Source organism: Osmerus mordax, chromosome 3 (genome assembly GCF_038355195.1).
Source record: "Osmerus mordax isolate fOsmMor3 chromosome 3, fOsmMor3.pri, whole genome shotgun sequence".
In the NCBI taxonomy this organism is placed as follows: Eukaryota; Metazoa; Chordata; class Actinopteri; order Osmeriformes; family Osmeridae; genus Osmerus; species Osmerus mordax.
This window is the reverse complement of record NC_090052.1, coordinates 21,706,806-21,729,068: the sequence shown is the minus strand read 5'-3', so window position 1 is coordinate 21,729,068 and position 22,263 is coordinate 21,706,806. Positions and strand designations below refer to the sequence as shown.

The 22,263-nt window shown below is 42.7% G+C and overlaps 6 protein-coding genes across 7 annotated transcripts; 1 reads left to right on the top strand and 5 right to left on the bottom strand.

Moving 5' to 3' along the window:
- Positions 1–137: 137 nt before the first annotated feature.
- Positions 138–5,332, bottom strand: armc5 (armadillo repeat containing 5). The gene is made up of 7 exons (XM_067233359.1): positions 4,955–5,332; positions 4,793–4,823; positions 4,599–4,709; positions 3,535–4,426; positions 2,609–3,402; positions 2,389–2,521; positions 138–2,282 (listed from the first exon to the last, which is right to left on the bottom strand). The coding sequence occupies exons 1-7, from the start codon at positions 5,330–5,332 to the stop codon at positions 749–751; spliced, it is 3,873 nt and encodes a 1,290-aa protein (XP_067089460.1). The 3' UTR covers positions 138–748.
- Positions 5,333–6,361: 1,029 nt separating this feature from the next.
- Positions 6,362–7,613, top strand: si:dkey-66i24.7 (uncharacterized). Its single transcript, XM_067233208.1, has 2 exons — positions 6,362–6,511; positions 6,787–7,613. Exons 1-2 carry the CDS (start codon positions 6,415–6,417, stop codon positions 7,383–7,385), a joined length of 696 nt encoding a protein of 231 aa, XP_067089309.1. The 5' UTR covers positions 6,362–6,414; the 3' UTR covers positions 7,386–7,613.
- LOC136940877 (putative nuclease HARBI1) lies at positions 7,595–9,540 on the bottom strand. 2 transcript variants are annotated; one of them, XM_067233206.1, is made up of 3 exons: positions 8,946–9,540; positions 8,581–8,821; positions 7,595–8,392 (listed from the first exon to the last, which is right to left on the bottom strand). In XM_067233206.1, the coding sequence occupies exons 1-3, from the start codon at positions 9,246–9,248 to the stop codon at positions 7,668–7,670; spliced, it is 1,269 nt and encodes a 422-aa protein (XP_067089307.1). In that variant the 5' UTR covers positions 9,249–9,540; the 3' UTR covers positions 7,595–7,667. The 2 variants fall into 2 exon arrangements, with proteins under 2 accessions (XP_067089307.1, XP_067089308.1); XM_067233207.1 differs by having other exon boundaries at positions 7,595–8,389.
- Positions 9,541–10,849: 1,309 nt separating this feature from the next.
- On the bottom strand, positions 10,850–13,987 carry elob (elongin B). Its single transcript, XM_067233285.1, has 4 exons — positions 13,855–13,987; positions 12,639–12,773; positions 12,324–12,432; positions 10,850–12,114 (listed from the first exon to the last, which is right to left on the bottom strand). Exons 1-4 carry the CDS (start codon positions 13,855–13,857, stop codon positions 12,002–12,004), a joined length of 360 nt encoding a protein of 119 aa, XP_067089386.1. The 5' UTR covers positions 13,858–13,987; the 3' UTR covers positions 10,850–12,001.
- Positions 13,988–14,057: 70 nt separating this feature from the next.
- Positions 14,058–17,698, bottom strand: zgc:153292 (uncharacterized protein LOC100003014 homolog). Its single transcript, XM_067233284.1, has 12 exons — positions 17,413–17,698; positions 16,987–17,188; positions 16,782–16,814; positions 16,549–16,625; positions 16,292–16,394; positions 16,104–16,136; positions 15,971–16,027; positions 15,591–15,824; positions 15,186–15,292; positions 14,916–15,081; positions 14,732–14,804; positions 14,058–14,502 (listed from the first exon to the last, which is right to left on the bottom strand). Exons 1-12 carry the CDS (start codon positions 17,478–17,480, stop codon positions 14,423–14,425), a joined length of 1,233 nt encoding a protein of 410 aa, XP_067089385.1. The 5' UTR covers positions 17,481–17,698; the 3' UTR covers positions 14,058–14,422.
- Positions 17,699–18,239: 541 nt separating this feature from the next.
- Positions 18,240–21,910, bottom strand: rusf1 (RUS family member 1). The gene is made up of 14 exons (XM_067233202.1): positions 21,669–21,910; positions 21,464–21,541; positions 21,194–21,308; positions 21,058–21,103; positions 20,935–20,967; positions 20,739–20,844; positions 20,303–20,404; positions 19,996–20,066; positions 19,630–19,814; positions 19,453–19,510; positions 19,305–19,369; positions 18,883–19,035; positions 18,697–18,762; positions 18,240–18,432 (listed from the first exon to the last, which is right to left on the bottom strand). Exons 1-14 carry the CDS (start codon positions 21,819–21,821, stop codon positions 18,347–18,349), a joined length of 1,317 nt encoding a protein of 438 aa, XP_067089303.1. The 5' UTR covers positions 21,822–21,910; the 3' UTR covers positions 18,240–18,346.
- Positions 21,911–22,263: the final 353 nt, after the last annotated feature.

Below are 22,263 nucleotides of genomic sequence, written 5' to 3'. Positions count from 1 at the left end.
ACTGGGTCTAGATTTGGATCAGCATCTCAGAAGTAAGTAACTAAATGTGACATGAAACTAGCTTTCATAGTAGCAGAAATCGTAGCAGAAATTCAGATGGTGTTAAGATAGTATCAAAGACAGACGTATTATGGTAATGCAACTGCTTTAATGTTACCAAACATTTATTTAGGTGTGTGAATTCACATTAGGGTGAAATCTATATCTCTGAATCAGCTAGCAGCTTTTAGAACCCTTTATTTACAGCATTCACAAAATGGCACTCAGTCCATCCCTGATTGTTTCAGTCATACAAGCTTGTTATTCGTCTTCTTAACTACTTTATGATGTATTTACATTTCAAATTCTAAAGAAAAATTATAACGGAAAACATTTTCTAAATTAAATGTCATTAGCATATTACATGAAAATACTTTCAATAAATTATAATATAGCAATATATAACCATTTGTTACATTTTCCATTGTGCGCTCACTGGGCAACTATCATTTTACATGGCAGCTAGATCCTTTGAAATCTACATGTAAATGCTGGATTCTAACGGCCAATTCATTTGTAAACATCAATGCTATCAATGCAAAATCGCTTGAATGAAAAAAAAGTAACGAAAATTTAACGTTTTTAACGCGTTTCTCTTTCAGTCCCGTCATACCGTCTCTTTCAGCCTCTCCATCCAAAACAAGCTCCCCCCCCCCCCTTTCCCCACTGCGTCCGTCAACAAACTTGACGGCCTCCTTCCTCTCCTCCCTCAGCTCAGTGCCGTTGTAACCAGGCTTACTAGGTCTCGTTTCAGAAGGTCAGTACAGTCTGCCTCTCTGGCCAGTCTGCAGAGGCAGTCTCCTGCCCAGGAGAACGGGAAAGGCTGCATGGAGCTCTGGGACCCCAGCAGCACAGACAGACAGGCCCTGCCCAGCCTGGGGTAACTATAGACCTGGGAAAAACAGTATATCTGAGGGAGGAGGGCTCCCAGGACACCGCGCCTATGGACGGCTTTAGAACAAGAAGAGTCCAATGTTGAATTTGTGTCATGTTGCAGATGTCCTTCAGAGGGCGTTGATGTGAGCTTCGATCCTGTAGGGGGCGATGTTTTGCCAATTATAGACCTGGGGTTTGATCTTGGGGTTTGGTTGACGATTGAGGAGACTGTCTCTATGTCTGAGATTATATTTGATATAACTTTGGCCTTTGGTCTTCGTACAGAGGCAGGTTTCAGTTCACCCTCTGTCTGTAGAGGAGAACAGAATCCTGAGACATGTAACTTATCCACCTGCCCGACTGTCCATGGTTTGGTCTGGGACTTGGCGTGGACCTCAGAACCACTCAGATCCAGCCCAGATGTGCGTTCTGCCAGGCTCTTATCAGCGGACTCCCCCTCTGGTCCATTTTGGTCCATATTAGAAGACGCTTTCTTTCCAGCCTCTTCAGAGAGATCAGGTGCAGTGCGTCCAGGAGACAGGAGCACGGCGACACACATATCCTCCACCTCCCTCTGCAGCTCAGTCACTAAAAAACGGCACGCTCCAATCATCACCTCCGCCAAAGGCGTCTTCTGGAAACCCGGTTCCTCCACCGAGTTGCCCTCTGACCCCTGTCTCCACATATCAATCCCCTCACTGGCCAACGATCCCAAAACTCTGCAGTGTCCCCTCCCGGCCTTCCCCTCCCGTTCCTCTGCGTTCTCCACGGCAGCGTTCAGACGGCAGCCGTGCAGGTAGTGAAGCACCGGAAGCAGCATCCCTCTGGTGACATCCTTGATAGGAATGGCCTCCGCGGAGCCGCTGGCTGCTTCCCCAAAGCCCCCCGTCAGCAGAGCCCTGAAGTACTCGGACCCCACGTCAGCTCCCTCAGCTCCAGACACCACCTCGCGATTGGCTGAGACCCGGGTCCCGTCGTCAAGCAGGAAGAGAAGGTCGAAGGCGTAGTCTTCATAAGGGCACGGGTTGGCTAACCGGGGCTTTTTTAAAGGAGGGGGTGAATTTTCGACGGTTTTGTAGACTGATGGGGTCTGGGTCGTTTGTTGGTGTGTTGTGGTTTGGGGACGATCTGGTTTGGGGCAAATTATAAGGCTGGAGAGACAACCAGTCAGCAAGGAAAAGTAGAGGGAGTTGAGCTTGGAGGCGGAGAACTCTTGAGGTGGATTGAGCCAATCTAAAAGAAATCTTTTGCACTCGTTGGTTTGGCTGTGCCCCTCTGCACCACTGTCCTCTGGGCACCCCATGGGTTCCAGAGCCAGAATAAGACCACCGTTGTCCAGCAATAGCTTCTTCAATAGGACCTTGTTACTGAGGAGGAACAAAACGTTATTCTTTTATACCTGTTTAAAATAATTGGGTTTCAGAGCATTACAGTGGATCCGGAGTAGGTATGAAACTTTACTGTCTGACTCACCTGTTTATAAGAGGCAGAGACAGAGCACAGTTCAACTTGTCTGACTCGGAGCCAGACAACATTACGTGGGAGAGGACTCCAGACCCAAACCCAGACTCACACTGGACACGAATATTACTGAGCAGAGTCAGACCTGTAGAAAGACATAATTGTACACTCTAAATCCAACCACAAAAAACAATACATCACAACAATGGCAACATACAAAAATGAAACTTACCAAGCTGTTTAACCTTTGCTTTTACTCTGTCTGTCTGCCTCTCTCCTTTGTCTTCCTCTCTCTCCATGCCTCTTTGGCAGAGATAGTGGCGAATCAGAGCCACTGACCCAGTCCTGACCAGCGCCTGCAGGCAGTTTGGGTTGCAGCTCAGTCTGCACAGCAAGCGGAAGCACCTGCCACTGGGGTCCTGATGTTGGCTGAGGTAAAATAGCAGGCCAGAGATAATGCCTGAGTTGACCAGAGCAGAGCTGGGGTCTGTGGCGTGGGAGAAGCGCGAGAGCAGGAGCAGGATGGGGGACTCAGGGGCCCAGGGTTCAGGGTGGTAGGGGTGGTGGAATGCCAACGTGCGTGGTACCGAGGGAGGGGCATCAAGAGGAACCACATTCGAGCAAACAGCTGTTTGAACACGAGGCCTCTTCCTTGGAGGAGAGGAGAACTTGGATGGGGAGAGAAGGGTGTGAGGTGTCTTACTAGGGGAGGAGAGAGAGACAGAAGAGGGCTGGTGACTGGGGGCGGAGAGAGCTGCATCTTTACAAGGAGACGGCTGGTGGAGTGGAGCCGCAGGGTTGACCGAGGTAGAGGAAGTGACTTTAAACAGGGTAGCAGCTCTGGGGGAGGTAGATGGAAGAGACAAGGAAGGCGAGGAGCACTTAGAAGAGGAAGGACCATCAGAGGAAGGGCTTGGGGAAGATGAGGAAGGGGTATGAAGGCTTCCCCAGTCCCCTTCCACACACCCAGCGGACTCAGGAAGATCCCCTTCGGATGAGATCAGACCCTCAGTCACCAGCCAAGACCTGGGTAAACAAAAATGAGAAAGGTTTAGCTTTGGGTAGTGGTAAAAAATAAAATAAAAACACATTTCCACAAAAATGTAAAAACCTTTGACTCAATATGATAATACACAATAATAGTATATTCTACTGTACCTCAGACTTAGAAAGCTGGATGAACCAAGACCCTGATCCTTCCCCGCTTCCTCTTTCCTGTTTCCTTCTGGTGGGAAGTCAAATGAATCAAAACAAGATGCAGAGAGAAGCTCTGATACAGACATAGTGGAGGTCAGGCTCACATCCATCTTTCCAGCAGAAAACTCTTCTCCTTTAGCCAGCTCTACTAGTCGGGCCACAAGCAAAGGAACCAGTCCCAGTTCCTGCAACTGTTCAAGTGCAGATTCATCATAGACAAAGTCAACAAGCGCCGAAATAGTCAATCGTGAAAGAGGGTGACTCCGGTGGGCATCCATGAAGCCAATCAGCACCTCCAAACCACCACTTTCTTTCACCTTGGCACGGTTCACGGCCTCTTTGCAGCATAGACAGAGGGCTTTCAAGAAAACTCCAGATTTCAAGGCATCCTTTTTCACCTCCTCCGTAAACTTCTGAATGGCCCCGAGAGACCCTACTAGGGGACGTAGGCATCCTTGAGAGCACAAGTTGGCCAGGGTTTTCAAAGCAAACTCCTCAAAATGTTTCCCAGTCTCACCTGACGCCATGACTCCAAGTTGAGCAAGGACCCCAGAACGTGAAACTTCCCTGGCACATTCCATCCCACATCCCCTTGTTAGCTCGTGGAGGGCTCGGAGGACTGCCCGCCTCAGCCCAAGGGGGTATTCTGGGGCAATGAGCGGGGCAAGAGCAGACAAGGTGCCCTGGGTGACCAGCAGGAGGCGGTTAGCGGGCGTATCAGATAGATATAGAAGCGTGCGGGCAGCAGATTGGGCGCACTCCATTTTGGGGCAAGGGGCTTTGCTTGGATCAGCTGAGGGAGAGGAAGGGGCAGATGACAGGGACACACAGAGTAGAAGAAGAGGAACGCCACCTGTGTGAGAGAAAATATCATTCATTCATTACAAATAAAAACTCTTCCGGAGTGTTCCTCTTAATAGTATCATCAGTACAATAACATCAACTGTCAAACGTGGCACACAGGCCCCCAAAATATAAACACCACACAATAATGCAGCAAGACAGACAGTTGTCGTGAGACTTGCCTTCAGAATGGATGAGGGTTGAGCTTTCTGGATCCATGGCCAGGTTCCCCAAAGCTCTGGCCGCCCTGTTCTGGACCGTTACCACAGCAACATTTCTCTTCAAAATATCCACTACGAAGAACAGAGTACATTTTCAGCAATGAACGACATATCACTAGTCATAATTAATGTGATTATAATCACCCGTCACTTACCTACAACCGATATTCCACCCAGCTTCCGTACCTGCAGAGGTGGAAAAGTTGGAAGGGATAAGATATCAAATGAAATCATTTACATTTTCATTCATAGTCATTTCTTGTTCAGTTCTTTCACATTCAAAGCTTACGTATAGATCTTTCATCTTTAAAGCTTACCACAAACCGAGTCTCCCTCTCCGTGCAGCAGTTGGCCAGGATACTGAGCGCCAAGTCCAGGGTCTTCCTCGAACATTTAGGATCCTTGATCAGGTTTAGAAGGGGCTTGAGTCCACCTTTAAGTCTAAATCGGGTGATCCCACTGCCACTTCCTTTGATGTGCTGTGTGCGGATGGCCACCAGCGATCGCCACTGCCTGGCTTTGGTCTTGGTGTCCGTTTCTCTGCCGCCACCACCTGTGTCTTTCCCAGTCATTACTTTTGTTTGGTCCTCAGTTGCTGGTCCAGGTTTTGAGAGTTGAGATAGGCACCATGTAAGTGACGATTCAGGCAAAGATGAAGATGCTTCTTTCAAGGTGCTTTTTTCAGTTGCTTCCATTGTTGTGGTGATGCCACAATGGCTTGACCCCCTTACTCAAGTCACTTCAGTTCAGAGACTTGGGATTTCATTGAGAATGAGAGGGGGTGTTGATGACAAAATTGTTTTTAAAGTTCCCTATGATCAAGTCATAAGAAATTAAATATGAAAAATATTTAAACATCAACCGTAATCTATTTAAGATTTTAGTAAGTCCAATAAAAAGGTAATCAAAATAAAACTACAAATACCGTCATGTCAAGTGGGAAAGAATTACAAACTGACAACCCCTCAGCAATGCTGCTGGGAATTGGAGTTCGTGTGGCTTTGGTCCACTCCCTAAAAAACAGGCCTACATATGTGAGAAGGCCAACCAAACGATATAGTTATTTAAGGTGGGAATGCAATAGGCCTAACTTTATTCTAAATATTTTGAGTTTTCGTCTCAAGAATAACTACCCTTACTGCTGCATTCTTCCTCTCACCCGCATTAATTTAATCAAACAAAAAACAATCGTCTCGGTTAGCCACTAACGCCATCTTTAGCCGAGCAACAAACGGGGAGGCGGTCACGAAAAGGGGGAGGGATGTAAGGGGTGATACGTGTGCTTATTTAACCATGGGTCCTGTAGTAAATATTGTGTGAATTCTTTATCTATATGCCTTTTCGGAGCTGGATTCTTGCCGTTAATGTTCTCTCTCTATCTTTTTAAAACACGAGCAGTAACTCTGTGACATCAGTCAAATTTAAAACATAACTGTTACCATGTGTAAAGTTAAATGTGTCCTCTACAGAACTACATGTCCCGTATAATGATAGCACGCTTTCTCATTTTGAGGGGTAGTTCTTAAGGTCCAGGGATTGTAGTTCACAAAACCAATCTGCCCAGCGTTTATCAATCCTCTCTGAACTACAATTCCCAAATTAGTAAAGGCTCGAACGATTGCATTAACGTCGTCATGAAGTGAAGGTTGTTATACTCATCGTTTTTGTTGATGCGGAAAATTCATCGGTGCCACACGGAGTTGTTAAAGTCTACGATAGAATCGGTTGATGAATACTTACATTAACAACAGCATTGTTGTTGTCGCAGGGTAATACAATGGAGGTTATGGAGGGCGAGACAATTGTAACAGAGACTGTTGAAGTAGAAGAAAATCCAACAGTGTCCAGTGTGGATTCTGAAAAACCAAATGCAGGTCAGTGCTTCGTCCAACTCTTTTAGTCTGTACAGCGCTCATCAACAGAACATGCGAGGTTCAGATTTCTCATCAATTTGGAGGAAACTATATGCATTCTCTGAAATTACACTTAAGGTGTAACTGTTTAGCACCTTTTACAAGCAATATACCAGAGGGCTATGTCAGAAAAAAAAAAGAAACAAAAAAAGAACTTTTCATTCATTTAAAAAAACAGACCCAGTCAAACTTAAGACCTGTGTTTATTCATGTTTTTCCATTGTCACTGTTCTCAGAATTTGTTTGGACTTTGCAAGCTACATGGCAACTTGCCCACACCCGACTGGAAATGGACCAGGCTTTCGACCAGCCAGTGTGCAAGAAAAAGAAACTATGGGAGACTGTAGCAGAGAGGGTGACTACCAAGCTGCGGGCCGCCGGGAACCCTGACGTCACAGTCAAGGCCTACGAGTGTGACCTCAAGTGGAGGAACATGCTAGCCACATACAGGAAGAACGCGGAGAGGGCCAAGAGACTAGGTGTAGGCAGCGTCCACTGGGAGTTCTTTAAGGCCATGCACGAGGTCCTCGGTAAGAGCCGCGAGGAGATCGAAGCACAGCGCAGGGCTAAACTATGCGGAACAAAGTTGGGGAAAGCTATCGCCAACAAGAGGTTCACTCCCATCCTCCCAACCCCTACTCTTACAGCTGCACCCTGCCCGGCCCGGCCTCCACAGGATGTGCTACAGTTGTACATGGAGCTTCAGGAGAGGAAAATGAACATGTGGGCCCAGCAGAAGGCTTTGGAAGAGAGGAAGATAGAGGCGATAAACAACTTAGCTCGTGCCATCTCAAGTTTGTCTCAAAACAACACTACTCCACTGACAAAAGAGTAACAGCAATATCCAGAGCATGGATAACCAATGACTTGATTGTAAACTTGACTTGTGACCACATGGGAAGGACTAGAAAAAGATACTTTTGATTTGTAACGATTGACTGGATCTCGTCACTCAGATGATGAGAAAGCATTGAGTGATCTTCACTTTATTGTAAGATCCAAGTGTGTTTTATGTACAGATAAAGAAATACACAAATAGTTCCTAACGTGGTCAAAATATTGTAAATTGCTTTTAATAAAAAGAAAACTATAACAGAAGGGATGGGTCAAAAAAACATCACACATTACTGAAATCCAGAGCTTGATAGAGTAAACCTGCAACGGCTTCTCTTCTCTCCACACCTTCAATATCGGTTTCACCCTCTCCCTCCTGCACACTTGCTTCCTCCTCGATCTCCCCTCTGACCTCTTGACCCATGTCAAGGAAAACATTGTGTAGTATGCAGGCAGTCAGGACAACTGCTTTGGCCCTCTCAAAGTTACCCATGTCCAGATACCGGAGCCTTTGAAACCTCGTTTTCAGGTCAGCTATGGCCTGGTCGTAAGCACAAAAATGAACCCCCAACGTCCTGTTATAGAGATTCTCTCTAGGACCATGAGTGATCGTGAACGGGGTGAGAATCTGTGTACAGACAGGATATCCTACTCGAGCAACAAGGCAAGACCCAGGAGGCATCATTTCAGGGTGCTGTTTGAGTTTGTCTTTAAGAGAGCTGCCTCTGGTGGTGTCTGATCCCTTACTGATCCTGCAGTGTATGAATCTGCCTCTGAAGTCACACACCAGCTCCAGGTTGAGCCAGGAGTCAGGATGGACCTCTTTTTTCATCTTTTTAACCTCTGTCACCACACTGTCAAAATCTTGTTTCCCAATCGGTAGGCGGATAGGTATGCGGGTGTTGCCCAGGACCCCCAGGACCGTGGGAATATCCTGCTTCTCCGGTCGGACGGCTTTCCCCAGCAGGCTGGACAGGGGCTGGTGACTTCCTCTTTCAGTAGAGCCTGCTAAGAAAATACAAAAAGATGTGTACATTGGTTGTAGCCTACATTTATGCACGTTCTACTGTCAAAACGACACAGGATGGATTGGCCAATCGGACTAAAACATTGAGATATTTCAACGAGTAAGAAAAACCTTGAGCATTGTTTTAAATGTAAATTCATCAGTTCACCGTCAATAAGCCTATACCTACCAACAGGCCATTTGATGAGTTGGTCTTCAAGCATGTTGACACGCTCACAGAAAGAGAAGAAAATCCTATGGATGTTTCCTTTCTCTAGACGGAAACTGCTAGAAACAGAGCGATAGCTGATGCGCTTAGACAGGAGAGTGAGGGACAGGACAACAGTGTGGGATAAGGAGAGACGAGCCCGGCCTGACAAACGGCTCCTGCTGTAACTTGAATTGGAATTCTGCAGGAGGTCTGTAATACACTAAAAGATCGCACACTCAAAAACAGCACAACATTGCATCTTGTCAAATTATCGCTGATAAACTTGTGGCTAAAAAGATTAGATTTACATCTTTGGGTTCAAATATAGTAGCTACTATGCTTACCTTCACTGCAATATTGTCCACAGAGTCACTCGACTGTTGTGTCTCGGACCCCTCCTGTTGTTCAGGGTGAAATGTACTCGATTCTGTTGATAGGACCGTTTCAGCATGCACTTGAGGTTCTACCCGCTGTAGGCACATAGGGGCAGGTTGGACCCGAACCTGGGATAAAAGTTCTGTTTCCAGGATTTTCTCAACTGCCTGGTCCAAGCTCTGTTCAAGTTCACCTTGGGAAAGAGGTTCCCATTCTCTCTGCATCATCTCCAGCACTGCTCTGCCAGCAGACTCCACGTACCCACTGTACATTACGTGCTGCTGGTTACAATCAATGTATGGAAACTAATCGGACCTTAAAGAACTAGGTAGGTACCAGCTACCGTTACTTATTTTCTCATTCTAACGTTTCTACGTAGCTAGCTCGGTGCTACAGTCCAAGTTGACAGGTCAGGTGCCACGAAAAACTAGCCAGCTAAGCACAACGTTGATATTGGTACTAAACCTAGTTGGCTATACATCTTGCCAAGTTGTCCAGGTAGCAGTCAGTGATGTTCACCAATAGTCGACAAACTGTTCAGAAATCCACAAAATTAGATGAAAAGTATGTATAGGCTAGAAAGCTACCTAGCAAGCAAAAATGTGAACGCATGTTTAACGTTCGCACACTGCGACTGCGCGCTTTGTATTTGTCCGCAGGAAGCAACCGCACTTAAAGCCACCGGGACCAAGCTCCGGACGGGGGGACCTTCTCAGTCGCTACACCCTCGCTCTGGAATGTCGTCCCCAGTCAATCACATTCGACAGGCAACTACCCTGACATCATTCAAACAGGCCCTCAATAACTACCTTTAAGTTTTTGTTCAACAATTCACCTCCATATCTCTCCCTTCCCCTCTATGATGCCTCTAGTTTTTAACTATCAAGTGGCTACATGTCTTTTTGTCCCTATGAAACGTTTTTGAGTATTTTAAAAAGCACTATTAACATTTAATGCAGGCTATTGTTAGCCTATATTATTTTTCAAATAATGTTCGTGTTGGAGTTGGATCTAAGTAGCTTCACATAATTCCCTGTGGCACTGTGTAAAATAGGCCTATGCCACAGTCAGTCACACATTTTGCATGATACTACTTCACTGGATGTATGCTCTCATTTGTATTAAATGACATGCATTTCCAAGAGCTTGCAAAACAACGATCAGCCAAAACAATTACACACCAGTCATGTAGTCATGTAACACAGTTAGCAGGGGGTGCATTTCATGGCAAGAAGGAATACAACAAGCCTGCCATGAAATGCACCCCCCTCTATTGTCTGTTCTGTATATCCCAGCACCAAATGATTCTTACTGTACATTGAGGGAACTAGTATGAGTAACCAGAGTAAGTTTCAGGCATGTGACACCTTCCTAGTCAGAGTTAGCAGGGGGTGCATTGTATTTACGTCAAAAGGAAAACAAGGCCTGCAATGAAAAGCTCTCCCCCCGCATACTTTCTTCCCTTCTACCCCAGCATCATGTACATTTAATAAGCATGCATTTAATACCAATACTGTGTAATGTGTATGTATAGGTTGGACAGGTCTGAAAACAGAATAGTCCATGGTAGGTCAACGTTGGTTTGCGTTCTTTACTATACGGTTTGAATGACGAGTTTTAAGGATTTTATTCTCAACAGATAACCGATATTCTTCTCTTGAATTTTATAAACAACAAAGTATAATGTGAGACATCTGTCTCCCCTCCGTTTGGTTGCGATATCAAGACGAGGGGGTGCCTCTCATGGAAGCCGTGCATCTGATGGCACAACACCGGTAGTTCACACAAAATCTTCATTCTCTTCAATCGGAAGTACCGACCCTAGGGTATAAAATACATAAATGTTGTGCACTAAAAGGCCACACTTACAAGGTTGAAAGAGACATTTTTTAATATTAATTCAAGTTTTATACAGGAACTTTATAAAGTCCCACATTAAAAAGGGCTTAATGGTACACCATCTCAACGTGTCTTTATGATTGACACCTTTTCAAATTTAAGTAGATTCCTGCTCTTTTACAATATCTTCTGTGTTTCATTAGACTGAGAGATCAAGTCTTGTCCTGGACTCCAGGATTATACCAAATCTTCGCTACTTAAAAAAACATACCTTTTAGTATAGACCTTAACTGGAGACTTGAGATTGGGTTTTTGAACACAAAAGAATATCATTTTAGGGGGAAAAATAAGCGTATTACTCAAATGGATGTACAAACAAGACAAGGACTCAAATGAAAACAACAGACAAACTCCAGTGCAAAGGTAAAAAAAACAGTGGAAAACTAAATACCTTCACACCATAACTACAAATGATACCAATTGTAAATCTTGCGTGTTTTCCACTACACTTTACATTACAATCTGCCATTAACAGGTTATTCTTTTTTATTTTATTTTTATTATCGGAGACCTATTTCATGCACATGTTCTCTAGATAAGCTATTAACATACAAACACACAAACCCTGCTGTTGCATCAAATGCAACCATCCAAAAGTAAATTTTAAATGCTAAATCAATATTAATACTCAATAGAAAAACTAACATTTGCGGTCAGCAACAGGGATTTCTAAAAATGAAATGCACACGCACCCCAAAACCTCCATCCCCCCAAAAACAAGCAAACAACTACTTTTGCATAAGGCCAATCACCCACCCCCTTTCCTCACCCCACCAAAAAAATATTGAAATTAAATAAGAGATCCGATTCTCGTCTTCTCAACGAATCCTTTTTCTTTTTTTTTTACAGACAGTGGTGTGTAACAAATCAGTAAGAAATCTTTGATAAAGGATATTGAGAGCCGATTTAAACGTGCGTGAGCTTAGCTGAGGAGAAATGTGGCAACAAGTTATAGAAAGTTCCCCTCTTCGTGAACAAGGGGGTTTTTCCTGCAGAAAATGAAGATCTCACAAGTATATCTGCATGTAACACCACTAGTCAGTAAATATGCCCACCAAAGCACGACTTCCTGGATTTCACCCCTTCCCAAATCCCTGTCCCTCTCTTATTGGTTGCCCCCTTCCCCTCACTGTACGGCCTGCTCATTGGCTGTGCTGCCAGAGTCCTGAGGCTTCATGACGTCGGGGAGCTCAGGGGGGCTGGAAAAGGGCTCAACCCTCAGCTGTTCAAAAGCATCATCTAAGAGACGAAGGGGGTTGTGGCAGTTAGAAAAAAAGCCATGTGGGTATAAAGAGTCCATGTACAGTATGAAAACCAAAAGGCTACTGACTAATGTCATCAAGAGATATATTCAAAAAAAATAAGTGTCACAGACAATGTGCAGTCACACAATATCTTAAAATCACAATGGGTGCATGTAAACTAGGGCGTCCCTATCGGTTACTCACCACTGAGGCGGAAAGCTAGTCCAACTGTAGCTGGGGCCTGAGGTCTGGCTGTCTGGTTTGTAAATCCACAGTCTCCAAGAGTCTTGCTATCCTCAAGCAACATGTCATCCTGAAAACAGAGACATAAAGAGGGGAGGTGAAGGAGATGATTTGGAAATGATACAGATTAAGACCCTGTTTTACTCATCAAACCAAGCTTACAAAACTGATTGTAAGACAGATCTTGAAAGTTTTGAATCAGTTTTATTACACAAATACGTAACATTCTTAAACGGCTAGCGGCCTACACAGTGACAGGGTCCAATATAAATTTACCTTATAAAGTCTTTGCTCCTCTGGTGCCTTCTTTAAGATACCCTCAACAATGCGCTTCAGTTCATAGACAGTGGTGGACTCTTTTGCGTCAGTGAAGATGGTCGTCTTGTGACGCCTGATCATCAGAAACACATCCTATAACAACAGAAGTCAAGACATTTAGGAGTTTGCTAAAGAAAGCACTGCTCTTATATACAGTTTACTGTATGTTCTTACATACAGTAGACTGACATGTTTTATTGTGAAAACGTCCATCTATTTCAAAAGCGATCAAGCACTGTGCTGTGAACCAAGTGGAGGTGGATGCTAGATTCAACAGCTATAAGAGCCTCATTGCATAGCTTTCTGAGTTCTGTGGTACTCAGTTCTAGTTGTATATAATAATAGCAACTTGTATGTAGTCTACACAAATATATGGGACCCAATATATGAAATGAGCCATTCTTTCTATCGTGAATGTGGAACGCTCTTCGTTTTACGCCCAAGCTAGTCATTCAATTCAACACTTGACATCTGCAGAATTTAACTGCTATTAAATGAGCAGATCTCCAAGCTGTATCAGTTAGGTGGGCTCTAGTAGCTTTGTGCACTAGCTGGTGAAAACAATTTAGGCTAGCTAGCCAGACAACCAACCAACAACAAATAGCTAACTCAGCTCCATATCACCAGCTAGCTAGTACGTTAAGTACGTTCAAGTCCATTTCTAGCTAGGTGGCGGACCGCCTTGTTTTATCTGAACCGGTGAGGTCAAGTTTTTATTTGATTTTATATTAGCGAACGATCCTCCTACTTTTACTAGCGACATTATTCCGGCTAAGACATTTAATGACAGTGGCAAGAAAGTCACTGCCTGTTTTGGTAGCCGCATTTGTTGCTAGCATCGGTTAGCAAGAAAGCCAACTTGCTAGTTGGACCATAACAAACATATGTTCATCTGGTTCGTCGGTACTGACACTTGCTTATAGCATCTACGCTAGCAAGATTAGCCTAGTACAGTAAGGTACTTAGCCTAGCCAGCTAGCTAGCTAACTAACGATATAGAGGCGAAACAAAGAGATTTGGCTTCCGCCACTCACAGATCGAAATGTAAGATCTTACATGCAAGTATACATTTAGTCTCGGTAGCAAATACATTCATGAGAGCCACGATGACCGAATCCGTTATAAAATAGATCATTTATAGCAAGCTAACATTAGCTAGCCATATTCCACTCACCATTTCTCTCGCGCTTGGTTGCACCTACACCTCCGCTATCCCACGCTGCACAGCGACAATCACAACAGCTGTCTGAATGCGGAAAGTGTGCCGGCAGGGAGCAGGCAACTACCTTTTTTTGCAAATAACTTGCACCCACCGTCATAATACATTTCATGTACTCATTAAGTGTTCTGAATTAAACTCCAGATTTGGAACAGAGAAATTGTTAAACCAATAATTCTTTATTGACTTAATTTCATTTTTTCCCAGCGCCACTACCAGAACGCGTAAGCAATTAATGATTTTTTTTTTTTTTCTGAAACTGGGCTTTCACCATAGATTCACCATATAATCTCTCCCCCCCCCCCCCTCCCCTCCTGCTCATGCAATGCAACTGAGGCAGATGCAGGTACAATATATAATCGTGTGACAATTCCTTAAAGTCACTAACACTACCCTTACCTCTCACTTTCTTGACAAGATCAAAACTAAGCATGATTCCTGCATAACCAGGTTTTGATCATGGGGGTGAAGTTAAAACATTCGACAAAAGTCTGTGTTTCAGTTTCAAACAAACAAAAAACATTCACTGTTGAACGATGAAGGCCACCCGCATGAGAGTGTTACTTTCAGATATTTCCTTTTCACATTCCTTTCCAGCAATACCTGCAACATTTTCAGTCAGTCATTTTTTTTGCAAAAGATCATTTCAACGATTAAATACATAGCATAAAAGACGAAAAAAAACAATACGATTTCACCCAAGTATGTGTTGAGGCTTAGGTTCCACTCAAGACAAAAACATAGGTCTTTTGTAGGCAATCGAAGGTGTGCAATAACACCTGAAAGCATCACATTACCAGAAAACTGCTTGTATCATGTGTTCCTAACTCACCATGTACATCAGTGTCTTGTTTTTGATTAAACTGGATTACAAAGATGCTCTCTCGGATCTCTGCAACACAGAACTGTAGAGGAGAAGAATAAACAGCATTCCTTAGAGCCCTCTATAAACAAACACATCATGTTCATTTTATTGATTGCATCACTGTATGAGGCAACAAACACCTTTCACGTACAGGCACATGTCTGGGTACAGTGTTGGGCTGCAGCCTCTTACAATGCAGGAGGGATAAAGGCCTCTCCTTTGTTGTGGAGTGCTCTTGAAAGCACAGACTGAAAACCTTGGCAGGTAGGAAGACATCCCAGTTGTGTCCATGTTCCTTCAAAAGATCAGTCACCATCCTGTTGAAGTACAGGGTGACTCAGTCTTCAGAGTATGAAAACTACTAGATACTTTTAACAGAAAATTAAAAAATCTTGTGTGTTGTTAATGTTAAATCACTAACCTGTCAATCACGTCCTGCATTTCCAGATCCAGTATGCCAGTTTGCCGATGAAAGACTACAAGTGGCTCACATAGCCCCTTTAGTTGTTTTTTCAATGCGTCATTGATCTGAAACATTTACGCCAAATTATTTAAACTCCCAACGTTTTGAAGAACGTAAAGCACACTAAATATTTAGTGAGTCTCACATAGACATCCAGCAACCTGTAAAGATACAGGTAGAATCACAGACTAAACCATCTATGAAAACAGTATACATCCCCAAAAAAGTTTTTACTAGAACTTTCTTTGTTTTCAGGATCTTTCAAACATATATTACAAATAAATGGGGGCCTGTGGGAATGTAAATGTAAACAACAAAAGCTAACAAAGTCATATTATGTATGAGATTTGAGTTGTGTCTCACTTTTTTAATAAACTTCCGGGTCAGACGAGATAGTATTTTATATGGGAAACCAAAGTGGGAGATGATGTCAACGATATGGCTTGCAACCTCCACTGAGGTGTTTACTCTGAGGGGGAAGGCTTCCAACCATTTGGAGTAGTAGTCAGTCACAGTCAAAATATACTCGCTTCCATTCAGTGTTGTGGGCATTGGTCCCCTAATATCCAAACCCAGCCATTCCCACGGACCCTTCACCTGAGTAGAAATAATTAACATAATGAAATGAAATAATTTAGATCAAAGACAGGACACAGAAACGTATCAATTAACTAAACAGTGAGTTGACTGCCAAGGATTACAAGCTCTTTGTGATGCATGCAGGATCGATATGGACTCCTTACCTCTATTATGTGCTTGAGAAGTAGGTCATTTTGGAGTTCTTTGTTTTCAGTTTCCACCTGTAGATGAGGGTTAGGGTCTGATCAGGATGACAGAGAAACCAATGAGCCATTAGAGGTATACCGAACTACTCACGTGAGAAGAGTTTACACCTGCCCATCGGATACTCTGCAAAAAAAACATGCACGATATTACAAAATATCTGTATCTCTCGGCTTAAGCAATTTTCTTTACTATGAACTTTACAGCAACCATGGAATACAACAACAAACATTCGCATTAAGTAGATTGAATAAACCGAAACATAAAGTCAAGCATCTTACATGTGGCAGACAGTAGTCCCCGTGGAAAAAACCTGGAAAAGACTCAATCGTTTGGATTGAATCGTCCATCAAAGTTACCCAGGTGCCACCCTCATCAGAGTATCTGACACAATGAAATAATTACATTTTATAGGCTAAATATTTATTCAGCTTGTTCTAAACAACTGCTTGGACTATCCACGTTTTTATTCTCACTCTCATTAAACACCAGGAGCTAATACAAAGAGCAGAAATTTCTCCTGTATTAATTAACTTGCCTTTTTGGTGTCTTTGATTTATCTGATTTGGCAGGTTGGGCAGGACTTGACTGTGTTGGTATTTCAACAATGGAACTCTGCAGTTATAATGAAAATAAAGGGCATGAGTAATAATCACTCATTAGAATTGTATTTGTGAGAGGAGTAGGCCTATGCATTACATACGATTTGAAACCAAGGCACTACATTGGCTTTATGACACTACTAATTCTTAATTTAAAGTTATTGCTTACCACTGCTTGTTTGCTTTTTTGGCTGAGAACCACCTGGAATTACAGATAAAGACATAATTCATAACATAGGAAATTACAAACTTGCTTTGGTCAGAAGGCAGATTGGGACATTCAACAAGTGGCAGGCTATTGACAAAATCTGACATCTAAATACAACGATCAATTATTCATCGCTGTGCTGAACTAATGTTGTTCTGAAGAGCACCTTTTTCTTTTTCATGCTGCCTGAAAAGTTGAAAATGGTCGGAACTGCGTTCGCTCGGATTCGTGCTCGTATATCTCCACCTATAATGTACTTCGGCTCAAAATGACTGAGACACAGGACCGAAAATCGAGAAGGAGTCCAGCCCTTCCACCTCAAATTCACAAGCCATTTCTTTAGCCGTTTAGGATCTTTGAGTGGGAATCTGTAAAGACAAGAATAAAAGACATACATTGCCATAACATAAATGACTAAATGTAAATAACATGGCATCAAAATATTTGGCTTTATAGATTTCCTTAGCCTCTTGTGTTGCTTGATGCTTTTCGACATGCTGGCATACTGTACATGAACATGATGAATACAGGCGCTAGGCTATCCTGTATGTGGTCGGCTTGTCCGTGTCAACGTACGACTACAAACCCTTACCTTACAAATTTCATGCCGGCTTTAGTGCGATTTTCACAATTGTATGCAGAACATTTTACTTTACCCATTTTAGCTATAGCTTATTTTAGCCTGCGCTAGCTAGCACAAATGTTCCAGCAAATGTATTTGGAATTGTTCTAGGTCAGAACAGATCTTTTCTGGTCCGACATATTTACAAGCAGATTCAATATACGAGCTAGCTACTGTAGCTATACAAGTTAAGTTGTTCTAAATAGTTTAAACAAACTGGCAAGACAACCTCACGTCATCGGATGTTATGGTGTACAACGAACTATAATTTGCATGTGGAATTTTGTTGACTGCACGTGCGCCCCACTTGACTCGGACTGGAACAACAGACCTAAGACTACCTGCCGATACCTCATTTCGCACAATGCACTACTTTATTTTTTTGATTTATAAATATTTTTAACAATTTTGCATTGTTCATAAATTTAAAATAGAAACGCTGTATTTTGTTTCATCTGTGGTTTCTTAAGAATTGGTGATAGCGTACCCACCATTAATTGTCATGTTGTAGATGAACTCTAATGGGTTATGTGGGTTTCTGTTTTGAAGCAGGTGAGGCCTCTAATTAGTTGTCTTTGGATGGGTTACAGGTGGGAAAACCTTTACCCACAAGGGTTGTAGTGTGGTTAACATGTTGAGAGATGGTCTCAGGTAAACTACTTACAATGGTCCTAAGTGTTTCCTGGTGTGAACACTATGATTATAGTTTATGTCTGGGACAAGCTTCCTGTGCTTCTGGTAACTTGCCAATGTTGCTACTTAATTTGCTGAATAGGTAACAGAAATGATATAATATTAAGAGAGCAGCACATGCTTACATTTATTAAACAAATAAGTTCTCTGTGTGAAATTGAACCAACGAGACAAATGTTGATAAAAAATGCAATCTATGTCCAAAGCAACTTCAACTGCTCTTCTTTTTCCATTCAACCCTCCACTCGTCCCAGTCTAGGAGGTTTCTACTGATTTGCCATCCAGCTTCTTCCAAGCCTGTAAAGTGTCATGAATCAGCAAATATTTAGTATACTTTTTTTTTTTTTAACTTTACAATGAAGAAGAATCCCATTGAGGTCTTGTAAATTGGCCATTTGTCTTGCACATGAACTATTTTCATCACCATGCATTCTGGGATGTATATTTAACTTACTGGTCTAATTAGCAAGACAACTACACAATCACATTTCTGAGTTGTATATGTATTTCAGGTTTCCAATGTATACCATGCTGAATATTTGTACTTAATTTATAGCTTACCTTTAAGGAATGGCTGGAATATTTGGTCCATTAGCTTGTCACTCTCATAGACAAGATCCCAATGGTCTAGTGGTAAAAAAATAAAACGATTGTGAAGAGGAATTGTTTGACATGCCAAGCTATTGTATTGGAACATACATATCCTGATGTGATGAATGGATAAAACAGAATAGGGCACACCTGTACCTTTTTTTTCCCCATGTGAAATTGCGAGTTGCTTGAGAGCCCCCTCTAGTGGTGCTACAGGGCGTAACACAGTGCTGATACAAAGTGCTTGGCACATGGCCCAGATCTCATCACACACTGATGCCTCTGGTCCCAAACAAACACATACGCAACCTGTGTAAGGGTGTAAATTAAATTACATTACATTTAGTCATTTAGCAGACGCTCTTATCGCGACTTACAGTAATTACAGGGACATTCCCCCCGAGGCAAGTAGGTTGAAGTGCCTTGCCCAAGGACACAACGTCATTTGGCACGAACCAACAAGCTTCTGATTAATAGCCCGACTCCCTAACCGCTCAGCCATTTGACCCCCCAATGAATGAACTACATATACTATTAACATTGTTTTAAACATGTAAGACATGAAAAGTTATACATACCATGTTTGACTCCTATGAGAAAAGGTCTATTACTGTTTTTCATAGCCGCTTGTAGGTCCTCGAAGCTAAACAAAGGGAATGACTTATATAATTGTGGACAAATAATATATATACAACAATGCAACACAAAGCGACCCTTTCCCTTTACCTGTTAACAAGTTCCCCAAGTCTCACCCCAAGTCTGATGGGAGCAGTGCTTGTGAACTCTGTAAAACAAACCATTCTACTCCATTGAATACATTATTGTAGATCATTTTCTAACACTGTACACAACTTCGATATAAAAAACAGTATTGGCATCCCGCATTGGGAACGACAGCCGTACCTAGAAACACAGGTTCTCTGTGGTTAGCCTCTTGTGGACTTAGGACCCGTCCATCTCTCAGGTACTGTCGGAGCAAAATGGCCAGTCGAGCTTCGTTGAGGGTTTCCATGACCACTGAGCGTACAGCTTTGTAATTGGCAAACAAGTGTAGGATTGTGAAAACTGAGAAGAGGATGAATGTCAGCCTAAGGAGCAGAGATGGGAAATACTTTCACCCATTTAACCCAAGATGTCAATTATCGTGAAAAGATGTCCATAAAAACAACAACTATGAATTAGCTTTATTTTGTAGCTTTATCAAGCACTTGGGTTGAAATGCACGTAATGCACTGACCCTAAACATAATGTAACTAATTTAAGACTTACAGTGGATTATCAGTGACCAGAGGAATTAGACCCAGACTGATGAGCAGCCCTGCCAGATTCACCAAAGTCTCCTGCACAGAAGACAACATACAGCAAGACAAGCATGTTAGTAAAGAGAAAGCCATGGTTATGTTAGGGAGTCAGTTGGCTGAGCGGTGAGGGAGTCGGGCTAGTAATCCGAAGGTTGCCAGTTCGATTCCCGGTCATGCAAACTGACGTTGTGTCCTTGGGCTGGATAAGAGCGTCTGCTAAATGTCTAAATGTAAATGTTACCTGTATATCAACAAGAGAAAGATATATGACGTGCCTGACTGCCATCTTTGGCAGAGATGTCGGCCATGTTGTCTCTGCGAGCTTGGTGCATGGTCAAAGCAGCTCGGGTAGCCCCTCCTGCCACACCCACGACCGACTGAAAATGTAAAGAGAAAGAAAACACAAGTCATAATCAACAGTGTGTTATCATGTGTCTTCCTGGTACTTAAAGAGTAATATATCCCTATCTACAGCTCTGGAGAAAAAAATTAAGAGACCACTTCACCTTTTTCTTTTATTTACAAAAACAAGTTGAGAAGGACAATTGTGAGTGAGCAACAGAAGGGTAAAATTTGCAGTGGCCTCTTGAATTTTATCCTTCTGTTCCTCACTCAGAATTGTCCTTCTCAACTTTTTTTTTTAATGAAAGAAAGAGGTGCAGTGGGCTCTTAATTTTTTCCAGAGCTGTATTATCATAGAAACAAACACACCTTGAACACTCCTGCAGTGCACACAATTACAGTGAAGCAAGGACGAAAAATGGGAGCCAGAATTTCCATGAACATGGCAATGTCATTGAGAACATCGGCAAAAAGTCTGGTGGAGAAAACAAGTAGCATCTTAAATAGCCAGCAAAATGTACTAAATCAGTCTGCCCTTTAAATGTTCTGTGCTTGCCAACACTACCTCCATTTTTTGGCTTCAGAGTCCAGTTTGTTCCTAGAAATACAAATGTGATATTGACATATTACTAAAATATGATGCGCAAAAGATAACAGTAATGTGTAATATAGATACTATAACACCCACCCTTTATGCCAAGCAAAGAGTATTCTTCCTAACATCCCAGTGCCATCTACAAGAGACAAATAACAAATTCAAAAAAAATATATATACCAAAAAAAAGTTGGAAAATTGGTAATTTTTACATTTTCAAGACACTCACCTCGAAGTAGCCAGGTAATTGTTGCAGCAGCTACCGTTGCTTCTTGGTTTCCGACACCAATTCCTCTTAAGGAAGCTTGAGTGGCAAGTGTACCAGAGAGAGAACTGGCAAATGCCTGTGATGTTAAGTATGTGTGTGTGTGTGTGTGTGAGAGAGAGATGGGAAGGAGAGGTGGGGGGTTATTGAAACGTATTAGTCTGGTAAGAACCTGAGGAGTTGTGCAAGTGTGAAGTATGGCTTTAAAATCAACTTGTATTTGACATGATTTACCTGCAGGGTGTCCCAGAATTGATACTGCAGGTAATCCTGACTGACACTGTCTGGATAGCCCTGAGGCAGGAAGACACTCTGCAAAACCAAGAGAATGGGATCATTACAAATGATCTATTTGAGCTATATTTAGCGATAAAATGTAGCTGCTATGCACCTTAAACATGCATTTATTCAACGCTAATAGCTTGATGGTCTTTCTCACTTTGAAAACGCCTGTTATTGAATTGCCTACAGTCCCATCAATCCCTTTTCCGTCTCTTTTCCTTTCCAACGCTCCACAATTCAACTCATAATTCCAGGACTCAAGAGACGCATATTTTTCAGTTGCCAGAAGTATGGGTTTCTCCCTCTCCATTGTGTCCACAACTATAAACTGTCCGATGATTGTTTCAGCAAATATTGAATGGATATTATATTCGGGGTTTGCTCGGGTATTCTCTCAATCTGAGCTGCATTTCCGTGTTTATATTAGCCACGTCAACTGTGCTTTGCTATTGGTTGACAAATGTTTGACGTTTATAAGCCTGGGCAGCCCGATACTAACGTTTGCGGTACTTGTCGATTGAGAAATCCACCCACCTCAGCTCCCCTGGCTTATAAAACAGAGTTGCAATGTGCGAGCGCAAGAGAGAGAGAGAGAGACAAGAGAGAGAGAGACAGAGACAGAGAGTACTGTAGGCTATTTGAGTATTTGTCTGTTTATCTCTCTATCGCCATCAACTTTTCCTTCGAGTATTTCACAAAACTGTTTGTAAAATTAGCATGGTGATATGTTTTCGCTTTGGCACAGTTTCTGC

Coding starts and splice junctions, on each gene's coding strand:
- armc5 (XM_067233359.1), bottom strand. CDS start 5,332: ATGGAAGCAACTGAAAAAAGCACCTTGAAAGAAGCATCTTCATCTTTG. Junction 4,824..4,954: donor AGAGGGAGACTCGGTTTGTG/GTAAGCTTTAAA, acceptor CCACCTCTGCAG/GTACGGAAGCTGGGTGGAAT. Junction 4,710..4,792: donor GGGTGGAATATCGGTTGTAG/GTAAGTGACGGG, acceptor TGTTCTTCGTAG/TGGATATTTTGAAGAGAAAT.
- si:dkey-66i24.7 (XM_067233208.1), top strand. CDS start 6,415: ATGGAGGTTATGGAGGGCGAGACAATTGTAACAGAGACTGTTGAAGTA. Junction 6,512..6,786: donor TTCTGAAAAACCAAATGCAG/GTCAGTGCTTCG, acceptor CACTGTTCTCAG/AATTTGTTTGGACTTTGCAA.
- LOC136940877 (XM_067233206.1), bottom strand. CDS start 9,248: ATGTACAGTGGGTACGTGGAGTCTGCTGGCAGAGCAGTGCTGGAGATG. Junction 8,822..8,945: donor TGGACAATATTGCAGTGAAG/GTAAGCATAGTA, acceptor GCGATCTTTTAG/TGTATTACAGACCTCCTGCA. Junction 8,393..8,580: donor ACTCATCAAATGGCCTGTTG/GTAGGTATAGGC, acceptor GTATTTTCTTAG/CAGGCTCTACTGAAAGAGGA.
- elob (XM_067233285.1), bottom strand. Junction 12,433..12,638: donor AGGAGCAAAGACTTTATAAG/GTAAATTTATAT, acceptor CTCTGTTTTCAG/GATGACATGTTGCTTGAGGA. Junction 12,115..12,323: donor ACTAGCTTTCCGCCTCAGTG/GTGAGTAACCGA, acceptor TTCGTCTCTTAG/ATGATGCTTTTGAACAGCTG.
- zgc:153292 (XM_067233284.1), bottom strand. CDS start 17,480: ATGGGTAAAGTAAAATGTTCTGCATACAATTGTGAAAATCGCACTAAA. Junction 16,626..16,781: donor AAAAAAGCAAACAAGCAGTG/GTAAGCAATAAC, acceptor TTATAACTGCAG/AGTTCCATTGTTGAAATACC. Junction 15,825..15,970: donor TTCTCAAGCACATAATAGAG/GTAAGGAGTCCA, acceptor ATTTCTACTCAG/GTGAAGGGTCCGTGGGAATG.
- rusf1 (XM_067233202.1), bottom strand. CDS start 21,821: ATGGAGAGGGAGAAACCCATACTTCTGGCAACTGAAAAATATGCGTCT. Junction 20,405..20,738: donor GCACTGCAGGAGTGTTCAAG/GTGTGTTTGTTT, acceptor TTACATTTTCAG/TCGGTCGTGGGTGTGGCAGG. Junction 18,433..18,696: donor ATTCCAGCCATTCCTTAAAG/GTAAGCTATAAA, acceptor GACACTTTACAG/GCTTGGAAGAAGCTGGATGG.